We start from the raw sequence: 12,629 nt of genomic DNA on the forward strand, positions 1-12,629 counted from the left end.
AAATCCTCAGGACAAAAACCCATTTCTCACTAATTGCTCTGTGCAAAAGCATTTCTCTGCTGCAGCTCTTCTCCTGCACTCCAAGACAGAGGTCTTTGCAGTTCAGCAATTTTCAGACACAGACACATCACTTTATCAAGCCCAGCTGAAAACCAGAAACGTGACCCAAAAGCCACCCACGCTGAGTCCGGGTGGGGAACAGCCAGCCTGCATCACCTGTGGTCAGCTCTGTCCCCATCCCAGAGCTCCTTGTAGGGATTTGGGGAAGAAGAGCTAACTAACAAGATTAGGGAATCAGTAATTTATCAGATTATGGAAGCTAGAGCTGGACTGAGGTGTGTAGTGATACCCCTGGGAGCCACGGCCAGTGTCACACTCAGTCACAACCAATGCCACTGCAGTTGTTCTGCAGGGATGCATCATCCCCCTGGAGAGCCTCTGCTACCTCAGGGCCCCTCAGATCTCAGCCCCAGCCTCTTGCTCTGGGGACACAGCTCCAAATCCTCACCATCACATCCCCAAGTCTCCAATTACCCCCCCTTGGCCATGGGTGCAGAAGGAAAACCTTGGGAAGATTTTCCTCACCTTTGCAACTCCTGCAGACAAACCAACTACTGAAAAGGCTTTGAAGCTTTCAAAAGCATTTATTCCACTTCCATATTCTGGTAGGACTGCTTCTTTTTCCTTAAAAAAAGCTAAATCCACCCCATCTCCTGCTACCACAGGACACATTTCCAAACACTAAAATAACCTAGCTGGAGGTTCCAAAAAATCCATCTCAATATCCAAAAACATCCCCCCTAAAGGCTCAAGTAAAACAACACAGAAACAAAAAACAGGAAGAGATTGCAAAGCAACAAGAAGCAACCCCCTGAGCCTTCAGCATCCCATGGGTGAGGATGTATCCTGAAAAATGAGCCCTCTGGGTGACTGATTCCCTGGGGATTTCCATGCCCTGCAGGCTGCATTGTGAGCACGGGGTTCTGCAGATGCTGTGTCAGGACCAGAGCGCTGATCTCACGCTTTGCTGGCAACCAGAAATCCTGAGGATTGAATTTTAACAAGCTGGAGACTGAAGTTTTGCTCTACATTGTGCTAATGCTGGGGCTCAGTGCCTGGTGTACAGTGAGGTACTTGAAGCACAGAGAGGAGTAGGGACCACTCAGGGAAAGGTGTTTGCACCCCAAGACTGGGCCAGGAGCTCCTGCTCAAGGCTGTAAAGCCTCTTTTGGTATCTCAGAGAATTCTATATTCAGCCCCAGGGACAGAGAACACCAAGTCCACTGATATATCTGGAGGAAAAAGAATAACGAGAGGACAGACTGTCCTCTTGGATGACACTCAGCCCCACCAGTGAATATCTGCGAGTGTCTGAACACAACCCGCAAAATCTTATCTCATCTTCCCCAACTTAAGACTGGGACTTATTTCTATGTCCCTCTGCCCACCTGCAAATCTAACACCATTTTCATGGTTATATTTCAAATTGATGAGTCAAAAGCCCTGGATTAAGTCCTCCTTCAAATTCTTTAGTTTATTTGAGCTTACTCATCCTTAGAAGCTTCATTTTAACTGCTCTGGACAAAGCCTAAAGCAATAATAATCTAAATATTACGCTAACCATGCCAGATGAGGCTTTTGAATAGGAAAGCTCCAGAAAAGATACTTAAATTAACATCTTCACAGACTAAGATATGGCAGGGGCCTGGAGTGTTATTGGCAGGCAGTTCCCCATGTCTAAAGCAACCATAGGAACATTACTAAGCACAGATTTATTTCCCAGCACAGACAATTGTTTTAGAGCGTGAAACGAGTTGCTCCCTGAACTATGCAGGACAAAGGGAAACAAAGTAGGAAATTATTAGAAAGAGTAATAGTACAACAAGACCTTGATCTTGTGATAAGCATGGTACAAAAATGCTCCCAATACCCAACTGGGCAGCAGTATCCAAATTCCTCAGGCTTCTTTACAGTATCAGCTCTCCAGCTCTGGAAGAACAAATAGCAGGGAAGATTTCTGAAGAGATGAAAATGGTACATTTTCAACAGCCTGGGATGATTACTCACAAAATAGCAACAGCACAGAGGTAACTGATTGCCTCCCGGGCAAAAGTCAAAGTCTTTGCATTGTAGCTATGAAAGGATACTGAGATCAAAGAGAAAAAGAAAAAAACTCTGGTTTAGGCTGTCACGAGCAGAAAGGTCCTCCTAGCCCCTTGGCATCACCACATTCCGAGATACAACTGAAATCTTACGCTGCATGTGCCCAAGATAACAGCGCAGCAAGGAGCAACCCCTTATTCCAGGAGCAGGTGCAGCTCCTGCCCCATTCCCAGCTGAATTTTGTCAGCATCCATGGCAAACACCACCAATCCTCACACCAGGGGCCAGGACACGGCGATCACAGTGCGCCACCGCTGCTCTGAAATCAGAAATGAGATAAGCCAAACGCTGAGCGAGGTGTTATTAACAACACTTAGCCATTGATTGCACCTTACATCTTCAAGCACTTTACCAACATTAATTAATTAAGGTGTTTTCCATTTAATGTGGGAAGGAGAGTAAAGCAAAAACACGAGGATGAACGGACCAAATGCTTGATGCAGTGTGGTAAGTTGTCACCAAACATCAGTTTTCCACACAGACAGATACTGCTGAAGATACAGGGGTAGCTTGGGCAAAGCCATGAAGCCAAAAGCCCAGAGGTGCAGCCAGCACGGACAGGGGTCACAGCTAAGCATGGACCCACCACAGCAATGCTCTGCTGCATCCCCCTCTCATTGCCAGCATCCCACCCCGGACCACTGGGCATGTCTCTTGCTCACAATCAATTCAAACAATACAGATTCAAACAAGGATTCCAACACGAGGGTGCTGACACATGGCTGCAGAGATGTTACTGAGTGCTGCCTGTAATTGCTGTGCTAAAAGCTGGGGACATGAAGTATTGATTTCCACCCTGATCTGCATCCAAGTTTAGACAGAGGCTGCAGCCAAAATACTTCTCCCAGCAAACTCACCAGTTAAAAGAGATTGTCAGGGCTGAGAGGTTTGAATGATTAACACTCACGCTGAGGACTATAACAATGTACAAGTTCCATTCCTGCCTTCCTACGCACACCCACCATCCTGCTCTCCCTCTTCGCAGAATTCTTCCAGTTTTGATTAAAATTATGGAAAAGAGGCCCTCAAAACATACCTTGCCACGGCAAAAATAGCACATTGTAGCAGAAAAAAAGTCTCAGTGCACAAAAGGGGCAGAGTTATTACCTCCAGCTGTCTCAAGTTGCACCGTAATTACACAAATAACACATCTGACACACTCAGTATTAATTACCGACTGAGCATGGCACAGACACACACACATTCACCTCCTTCCATGCAGCTTGAGACTGACCTGGAGCAGCTGCCTGCAGCACTGTGACCGTGAGCTCCTTCCCACTGCATGGAAGGAATTCTCTCCTGTGAGGGTGGGGAGGCCTGGCACAGGCTACCCAGAGGAGCTGTGGCTGCCCCATGACCCCTGGAAGTGTCCAAGGCCAGGTTGGATGGGGATTAAAACACCCTGGGATAGAAGGTGTCCCTGCCTGTGTCAGGGGGTTGGAACTGGAGGATCTTTTAAGTCCCTTCCAAGCCAAATCATTCTAGGATTCTATAAACAAAGGGACCTGATGATTCCACCACAGGTTTTTCCTCCCAGACCCAAGCAGACTCCACCATGCACCCACCTGTCACCCCAGCACCACCAGCACACCCCAAATCTGCACTTGCAGGCTGCCACCCTATTCCCCATCCTCCTGCCTGCCTTTAATATATTTGCATAAATCAAACAGCTTGGCAGTCCTCCTACTTAGGAGACACACAACAGCAGAGCTATTCAGAGATTCTTGTTTTCACCCCATCCTTCTGAATGTAGTCTCAGAATCCTTGAGGAAAAGCATATGGCTCACTATAGATATCTTGGGCCTGTCTACACAAACACAGAGTGATGTAGGAGAGCATTTATGGCAGCATATAAACAATAGTACCAAACTTAGGGAGGAAACAAAGCAGAGTGAATCTACTCGGAGCGTTTTGCGGAGATCAAGTACTCTCCCCCTTTTCCTTCCTGAGCATGACAGACAAAACACTCTTTAGATACAATTTTACACTGAACTGATTGACTTCTGTTACAACACCAGCGGTACAGGGCTGGATATATCACAATTTTAATAACAGCTTATTAAATTCATGGGGAAAGACAAAGACTCATTCAGAGCCACGAGGCCATAGAGTCACACCTTGCTGCGGAAGCGTCCTTCCTCCTAACTCCCAGTCATCAGCATGCTGAGCCAAATTTCTCAGCTTGGAGTGGGAAGATGGACCAAACCCTCCAGCAACTTCAGCAGCCCCTGCAGGTACCACTCTCACACCCAGCTGAGGGTGGGGCCACCCTTCTCTCCCCCCCAAAACCATCACAGGGACCCCACAACCCCAAAGCACGTGTAATCAGAGTTATAAGCAGAAACACGCAGGCTTTGGAGAATGGAGCACATTTCTTTGGCACCTTTACAGGATACCAACTGTTTTCCAGCATGCTGATAGTAAAGGAACACAAAGAGGAGGATTTTTCATCACTCAACAGATCAGAAAACCTCTGAGGAAAACAAAAAAAGCCCAAACCTCAGAGAACACACCCCCCTGTCCCTTGCCAGGACACGCAGCAGAAACGTGCATCTCCCCAGAAGTGTCCTGGAGAGGAAACGAAACCAAACACTGAACACACACACAGAAATCAGTGTGAGCACGAGCAGCTGAAGGCTTTTACCTGCTTTCCTGGCTGGAAGCCTGCGTTTCCACATGCATGCCCTGTACATCGTGTCACCATCTGCATTCCTGATGCCCCTGCTCCACAGGGAAGGATGGAGCCTGGCATCCTCCTCCTGCCCTTTCAGCAAATTTTTATAAAAGCGAGAGCCTCAGTAGCCTGGCTGTGGTGCACAGCAGAGGGTGGCTGAGATTATCCCAACAGGCACCTCTGCACAGCATTTCAGAAAATCGCTGGCCACACAGGTAACTTTGCTTCCCACATCCCCACAGCCACCAGGAAACTCAGCTGGGTAAGTGGAATTCACACCCCACACCCCCACTACCAAAACAGTGAAATACAAGCTGGGTGGAATAAAACCACTAATTAATCCTTCTAAATCAGTTTGCCACGAACAACAACACACCGGCAACGCAATCCAATCAGTTCCAGCCATGGCAGGGGGGTTGAAACAAGATGATCTTTATGATCCTTTACAACCCAAAGCGTTCTGTGATTCTGTAATTCCGTGATTACATCCTGCCGGCAGCAACCATGCCCCGCCAAACGCTATGCTACCTTTAAAAAGCTTCACCAAAATGTTACTGTTATTTAAAATAGCGCCGAACCACGCTACCAAGAGATACAGTAAATAAGTAATGAGTAAATAACAGCTCCTGACGTTTTTATCACACAGGTGTAAATTCAGTTATCGGGAAAGGGGAGGGCTCGCACTATTTCTGCTCTGACATCAAGGCTGCTCGGGGTAAACTGTCATGCAAGCCTGTAATTATTTGGGAAATACAAACATTAAAATACAAAACCATTCAAATAAAAACGTATCAGTGATGGCAACACACTTTGATTAGCAGGAAACAATTTCAGCCAGGCGGGAGCACCACGAGTACTAGAGGAGCGATCCGGGCTCAGTTCCTTAACCTCCACACAAAGTCTCTTCCCCTGCACCCCCTTTTCCACGCTCGGCCCCGAGGCTCGGAGAGAACTTTTCGGGGGCGTGGGGGGCAGAGGGGGTGCGCGCATGGCACGGGGGCTGTCCGAGCCTGCTCCCAGCCGTGCCGGGGTGCCGGTGCTGGCTCCGGCCGCCGTGCGCGGACCGAGCCCCGCAGCCCGAGCCCCGCAGCCCCAGCCCGGGGCCGGTCCGAGCGCGGGGCCGGCGGGGCCGGGCGCGGATCGCGGATCGCGGCGGTAACATGGCTGCTTTCCTACCGAATTACGAAACCGGCTGAGGGCGCGGGATTACCGGGGAGATCCGGCCAGGGGGACTCGGGGCGGGGTGCGGCGAGGGGATGGGAACAGAGGGGGTGGCGGCGGCGGCGGGAGGATGCGGGGGGCAGTGAGTATTTGGGGGGTCGGGGATCCCTCCTCGTGCCGGGGCCGCTGGAGCCGAGCGAGGCGCCGGCAGCAGCCGCAGCAGGGAAGCACCGTGCTCCGAACCCGGCGGGAACCCGCAACCACGGCCCGACGGGACGCGCCGGGCACCCCCAAAAACAAACAATGGACAATAACACCGAGCGGAGGCGGCGGCCGGGAGGGACCCCCACGGGCTGCCCCTCGCCCCCTCGCCCCCTGCCCGCGGCGGGACCCACCTTGCGCGCCGTGCGGGCCGTGCTCCATGGCCGGGTCGCTGCCCAGCTCGGCCAGGCGCCGGCCGGTGGCCGCCAGCTCGGCGCGCAGCGCCGTCACCTCCTGGCCCGCCGCCTGCAGCGCCCCGTCGATGCGCAGCGCCAGCTGCTTGTTGTCGTCCATCATGTGCAGGATTTTGGCCTGGGGGGAGGGAGGAAGAGGAGGAGAGAGAGAGAGAGGTGAGAGAGGGAGCGGCGGGGGGGGCGGGCAGGGGGCTGTGCTGGGCAGGGGGCAGGGGCTGGTGAAGGGGAGCAGCGAGAGGGGAGTGGGCGGTGCGAGGGGGCGGCGCCGGGGGAGGGGGCTGGGAGGGTGCGAGGGGGGCTCTGCCGGGGGGACAAAGGGGAGGGGGGCTCTGAGAGGGAGGCGGAAAGGGGATCTGTGCAAAGGGAGGGGGGCTTTGCAAAGGGCGACAGAGGGAGGGGGGCAGCGCAAAGGGAAGAGGGGTTCTGCAAAGGAAAGCGTGGGGGGGGTCTGTGAAGAGGGGGTACAAGGGGAAACAGGCTGTGCGGGGGTGGGGGTACCCCCTACCTGTTGCCCCCCCCGGCAGCCCGGGCAGGGCCGTGACGGAGGCGATCGCAGCTCGGCCGAGGGCATCCGCGGTGGGTGCGCGGCTGCGGCGGGGCGGGTCCCTCCCGGTCCCTCCCGAGCGGGGGGACCCTGCGGTGCGAGAGTGAGACCCCCCCCAGCAGCCCCCCGGGAAGTTGAGGGGTGCTGCGGGGATGCTGCAGTGCCCGCGGTGAGCTCACAATGCCACTAGTGAAGAAGCGTTCTGCTAACTGCGCTCAGGTTCACCCTGAGCGTGGCCGTGCTCAGCAGCTGCCTGCAGCAGGTGGAGGAAAATGGGCTCCAAAAATCGCCCTGGAAGGATTTTGGGGCGGGGGGGAAGAGCCACCTGAGTGCTGTCACCACTGCAGCAGTACTAGTGCAGGAGCTCTTCCACTGGCGGTTCACGTGGCACGAACCCAGGGTGAAAAATCGAGAATTATTGGTATCATCCATTCGCTGGCGACTGCTAGAGGGAGCGCGGATGTTTCCCTGTGCCTTATCCATCCCTCAGAGGGATCCACTTGTGTGTTTGCCAGGGCTGCAGCAAGCCTGCAGAGCTGCCACCCTGCCCGTGGCAGCCGTGCAGACGGCTTCATCCTCACTGAAGTGAAATTATAGAATCACAGAGTGATTTGTGTTGGAAAGGACCTTAAAGATTGTCTCATTCCGGCACCCTGCCATAGGCAGGGACACCTTCCACTACACCAGGTTGCTCCAAGCCCCATGGACAGGGATGCTTTGGAGACCATGGCCCACGTGGCTGTACATCCCCACTCCATCCCTGCATCCCAAATCTGCAGGCAGCCCTGTTTTAAGTAAGTTGTCACCTGAGCCACCTGTACCTGGAAAAGTTCACAAATGGATTTAGGAACTGGGCAGGAGCCCCCATGGCAGTGGGGTGGGAGCCTCACAGAAACAGGAATGGTGTGGGAAGCACAGAGATGAGCCAGGACAGTGAGCAAGGACCCTTGCTAAGGGAGAAGTCAGAGGAAATTGTGAGTAAAGGGGGAGAAACAGCCCAGCATAATTTGCTAAACCCTCTGATATTTGCCTAAATTCAGGCTTTTGGCTGAACAAGCTGAGAATTTGGGGCAATTCTTTGAACTTCAGGGTGTCCTTGTGCAGCCCTGGCACTGCAGAGCCCTGATTAAAAATGCAGGAAAAAGGAGAGAAAAGGGCTCCCGTTCCTGAGAGCTGCAGGGATGGACATGAGGTAAAGCAGGAGCACTTCACCATCCCACAGAGCCAGGGAGGAGCAGGGGGTTTGGTGTGCAGAGTCTCCAGGCAGCTTCTGGGGACAGAAATGGGGTAAATCTGCTGAATCAGTCTGCTGAACAAGAGCAGCCTGGATCCCCCAAAACCTCAGGTCTGATCTGGATCCTGGGTACAAGTAGCTCTCCAAGAGTCAAAAGGACTGAGTCCTTGCCAAGTGGCATCTAGTCCTTACATCCATCTGGATCAATCCATCTGGATATTGTAAAACAGAGAAAATGTAGCATTTATTCCATGAAATGGTACAGTGGCTCTGCAAGGGACAGTTATTTCTGACAGAGTTTCCAGCAGTGTCTGCAGCCCAACCTGGGTGCTGGAATATCAGTGGAAAGGTCAGTTTTCCTTAATGAATTCCCAGAGAGCCAACAAACAACCCACAGGGAGAATAAATGCAATTTTGGAAATTCTTTCCCCATCATCTTTACAGCCATCCCTGAATGACATGAAGTTCTGTAAGTATATAAAGCAACTGAATTCTAATCAAGATAAATGCCCAGTTTCATACCTAATTTGCATGAGTATGTGCTGCAAACTGTGTTTGCAAATGGGAGAATTATGTATGTAACCAGATAACCTGAGTGTGCAATCCCAGTACCATATATGCAAAACTTACTCATTGCACTTGAATAAAAATAAAGCTTCAGCAAAAAGGAACTTGGCTTTAAAGTACCGGCACATCTTTTTTTATCATAAAAAAAAATCAGATTAAAGCTGATTTGAACCTTCCAAGAACCCATTTAGCTGCTAAGGCAAATTCCAAATGATGTTTCTTACTCAATCTAACTTTAATAATAGACTGGTCGAGTTGCTGCACTGTCAGAACTGGAATTTTTAAAATTTACTGACAAAGAGAATTTCTACATTAGCACATGCTTATTTAAAAAAAAAATGTGTCCTAAAGTTGGCTGTGGCTTCATGGGTAAGTTAAAAACCTCACTCTAAAAACTTTCCTTACTACTTTCAAGCCTTCCTGAAATCCCCTGAAGGTATCTTGGAAGATTTTCCCCTTTCCCAAGCCTGCTCCTATCCTTACTGGGGAACAGCTGGATCCATTAAAATTGATTTCGATCTCTCAGAGCAGAATTTGATTTCTCTGAGCTTCTGCCTGGAAGGAGCACAGGGTGTCACAGCAATATCAGCCAGAGGAAAATGCATGGGGCATTCCCAACCCAACTGGGTTGTGCCAGCTCCTAATGAGAAGGCCAAACTTTTGCTGGAAACCTCAAAATTGGGATGAAATGGAACCTTAGAAAATTAATTGTGCCTCCATCCCTCTTCTATTAGTTTTAAATTAAGAAAGAAATTGAAATTAAAAGCTAATTAAAGACCCAAAATTAGAAACATATTATTTCCCACAAATGTTTTGAAGATTTTTTTAATTTAATTTTTTTTTTATTCCAGCTTTTACCAGGAAGTTGACAGCTCTGCAAGGAATCTGTGTCCCAGAGGGATGGGAGTCCCTGGCCATGTAGATGAGGCATGAAGAGATTGGGAATATTTCCTAAGGACACAAGGGAAACCTGAGTCAATGCCAGTAAGTCACAAATCTTCATTCAACCTTACTACACTCAGCATCTGTTCAGGTGCTGCAAGGGCAGCCTTGAAAATCTGGAAAACACCCTCAGTTTTGGGCAATGTGTTCTGGTAGTGCCATCACCTCCAGGCAGGCTATTCCTCAAGAGTGTGTAAATGGAAAAAACATGGATAGAGGAAGATTTGAGAGTTCCACCCTTCATCTTTGCTCTTGTTACAACCTAAGGAGTGCAGTAAAGGGAATATGAGAAGATTTAGAAGATGAAAAAGAGTTGAGAAGCACATGAGTACCATTCAGGCCTTCCAAACCCTTTAATTTGCTATTCAGATTACCACTTTTTATAGTTTAATATGTACAGTATGCAAAGGAACCAGTTTAACTAAATGGAAAAAGCCTTCTGTGTTAAGGTTGAATGTAATCTAATAGGGCCCTTTGACTTGATTCAATTAAATCCTTCTTTTTCCAATTAAATAATCATCCAGAATTTAATAAAAATGAATTTCCGTGTGTCATCCTGCAGAATGATGACCTCTGTGATGGGGAAGGCTTATGTAAATTCTGCTGATCGCTTTTTATCTGCCTCTGCCTCACTTCCTCCAAAAAAATTGCCTTCTGTCTGTATATTTACATTAATTTCTCATCTGCTCCATGTATCTGTGTTTGCAGGAACAATTCCCAGCTGCAAGAGCTGTATCACCAGCTTCTTCCAGTGCATCCTCAGAAATGGACCCTCTGTGATGGGAGCAAGATCTCCAAAGTGGGATTTTTGGTCTGTGCCTCAGTTTTGTTGTGCCCTGGCATGCTGTAGGGTCAGCTTCCAACTGGCCCCTTCCAAATATCACCAGGGGCATCTGTATGGTTGTTATCCCCAAGAAAATCCAGTCCAAGAGACCAGCAACCTCATCAGCAATCCCCAGGAAAAGCACAGCACGGCCCACATTCCACAGTCTCTTCCAGCACATCTTGACTAAAGCTACAGCAGTTGTTAATATCTACTGGTTTTTCCCCTCTGCAAAGGTGTATTTATTACTGCATTTTACTGTGGCAAGCACATTTTACCCCCCTCTCACTCATAAAATACAGAGCACCAACTCTTTCCTTCCTCAGCTGGGATATTCAGCAGCATCTTTATGCAAACCTTGCTGATGTGGTACTGCTGTAAGAACCTGTAAGGTAGAAAGTTCTTACAGCAGTAAGAATAATAATAAGTTACTAACTTACAAGTTATTCAAACTGAATTAAACAGAGTTAAGGCTGGACAGGTTAAAAATCTGAGTGAATATTCTGTTTCTCTCCGTGATGCTGCCTCACCACATTTCCCCATCTCTCTTTCTGTGTGGGTAAAATGGTCTTGGCGACCTTCCTGTGCTGCACATCCCTCGAGAGCATGAAAACAAACCCATTAATGTTTATAAAGTGTCTCAGACTGGGGGAATTACATCACTGTGGCGAGATACAAGCTTAATGGATCAAAACAAACCCCAGCTCCAAACCCCCCAGCTTAGACACATCTCAGTTACCCGGCACAAACCTCAAGGAATCCCACTGAGAAGGGATAATTGAGAGAAAAATGTGATCCCAGAGATTTTTCTGCAGTAAACCCATTTTGTGTTAATAGAAAGCAGATTTCTAGACCCCTTTGCAAACGAATGACTTCCCCAGCATATTTCACAGCTGAGCGCATCCATGGCACCAGCTTTGGACACGGGGCTATTAAACCCAACATTTGTTTAATGAATTACAGCAGGCCATGAATCTGTGTGTGCTCAGCCTGTGTTTAAATGTTTATTGGGAAGACTTCAGCAGCCAGCTCTGCTTGAGCAGGTATCAGCCTCAATGATGAGCTCTCGCTGCAACGCACCCAAAACTTTGAACATGTTTTTGGGTTCTGCTTTCTCATCCAAGACAGATTACCCAGGAGGTTCAGGGAGTCTGCTAAACATAAAACCTTTTGGGCTCAGTGCAAGTTTGGGGTGTTGTCTCCTTGATGATGAGTGAGATAAACTGTTGTGCATCTCCCACCTGCCTGGGGTTGGTCCCTGCAACTGAGGGGTGGATTAAGCCATTAAAACTCACACATTCAAGCAAGGCTGATGTGCTGCAGCCATTTCCAAGATGACCCCACTCTCGCCTCACCAGTCGATCTATGAACCTTGATAAAAAATTAACTCTGGTTCACCCTCCTATTTTAACATGTTCTCCACTGCAAACTATGTGTGAAGTGCTCCCTTTCATGGCACATAGGGACAGTAGTGATGATGTGCTGTGATCACTTTGCTTTCCTGCAAAATACCTCTGATTTATGGTGGTCTCCACTCCAGAAATCCCCACCCAGGAGCAGTTTCAGAGTCAATGAATGCTTTGAGATGGAAGAGACCCTAAGGACCATCTTGTTCCACCCCCTGCTATGGGCAGGGACACCTTCCACTCTCCTAGGTTGTTCCAAGCCCTCTCCAGCCTGGCCCTGGACACTTCCAGGGATGGGGCAGCCACAGATCCTCTGTGCCAGGGCCTGCCCACCCTCACCTAAGCCAAGAATTTCTTCCTCATATCCAGTCTAACCCTGCCCTCTGTCAGTGGGAAGCCATTCCCCCTTGTCCTGTCGTTTCAGGTGAGGTATGTATGAAATGCCATTTCCCCCTCCTTTCCCCATCACAAATTAGGGAGCTTTGGTTGGGCTTTTTCAGAACTGCCAGCGTGATTTGGGAGATCAGGTCCTGGTGATCCCCCAAGACATCCCTGTCCTCTTGGGAAGGTGACAATGGGGACTCCGTGGAGACATTTGCAGCCCAAATTTACCTCCTGCTCTGCTGGGACCAGGATCATGTGAAAACGTCAAGGAATAGG

The 12,629-nt window shown here is 49.4% G+C and overlaps 1 protein-coding gene and 1 long non-coding RNA gene across 3 annotated transcripts in view; one reads left to right on the forward strand and one right to left on the reverse strand.

Moving 5' to 3' along the window:
• Positions 1-12,629, reverse strand: part of KAZN (kazrin, periplakin interacting protein) — a 213,911-nt gene that overhangs the window by 81,083 nt on the left and 120,199 nt on the right. The window contains exons 1-2 of one of the 2 annotated variants that reach the window (XM_085558920.1): positions 6,959-7,410; positions 6,394-6,571 (exon numbers count right to left, since the gene is read on the reverse strand). In XM_085558920.1, the coding sequence (XP_085415046.1) occupies positions 6,394-6,571; positions 6,959-7,024 (244 nt within the window). In that variant the 5' untranslated portion in view covers positions 7,025-7,410. Of the gene's footprint in view, positions 1-6,393; positions 6,572-6,958; positions 7,411-12,629 lie in introns of those variants that run through there. The other variant, XM_021542041.4, reaches the window with a different exon arrangement.
• Positions 6,456-11,955, forward strand: LOC110476786 (uncharacterized). The gene is made up of 3 exons (XR_002466481.3): positions 6,456-6,609; positions 9,650-9,782; positions 10,449-11,955. It is a non-coding gene; the product is annotated as an uncharacterized LOC110476786 (long non-coding RNA).

The sequence above is a fragment of the Lonchura striata genome, chromosome 21, assembly GCF_050655825.1.
Source record: "Lonchura striata isolate lonStrDom1 chromosome 21, ASM5065582v1, whole genome shotgun sequence".
NCBI classification, from domain to species: Eukaryota; Metazoa; Chordata; class Aves; order Passeriformes; family Estrildidae; genus Lonchura; species Lonchura striata.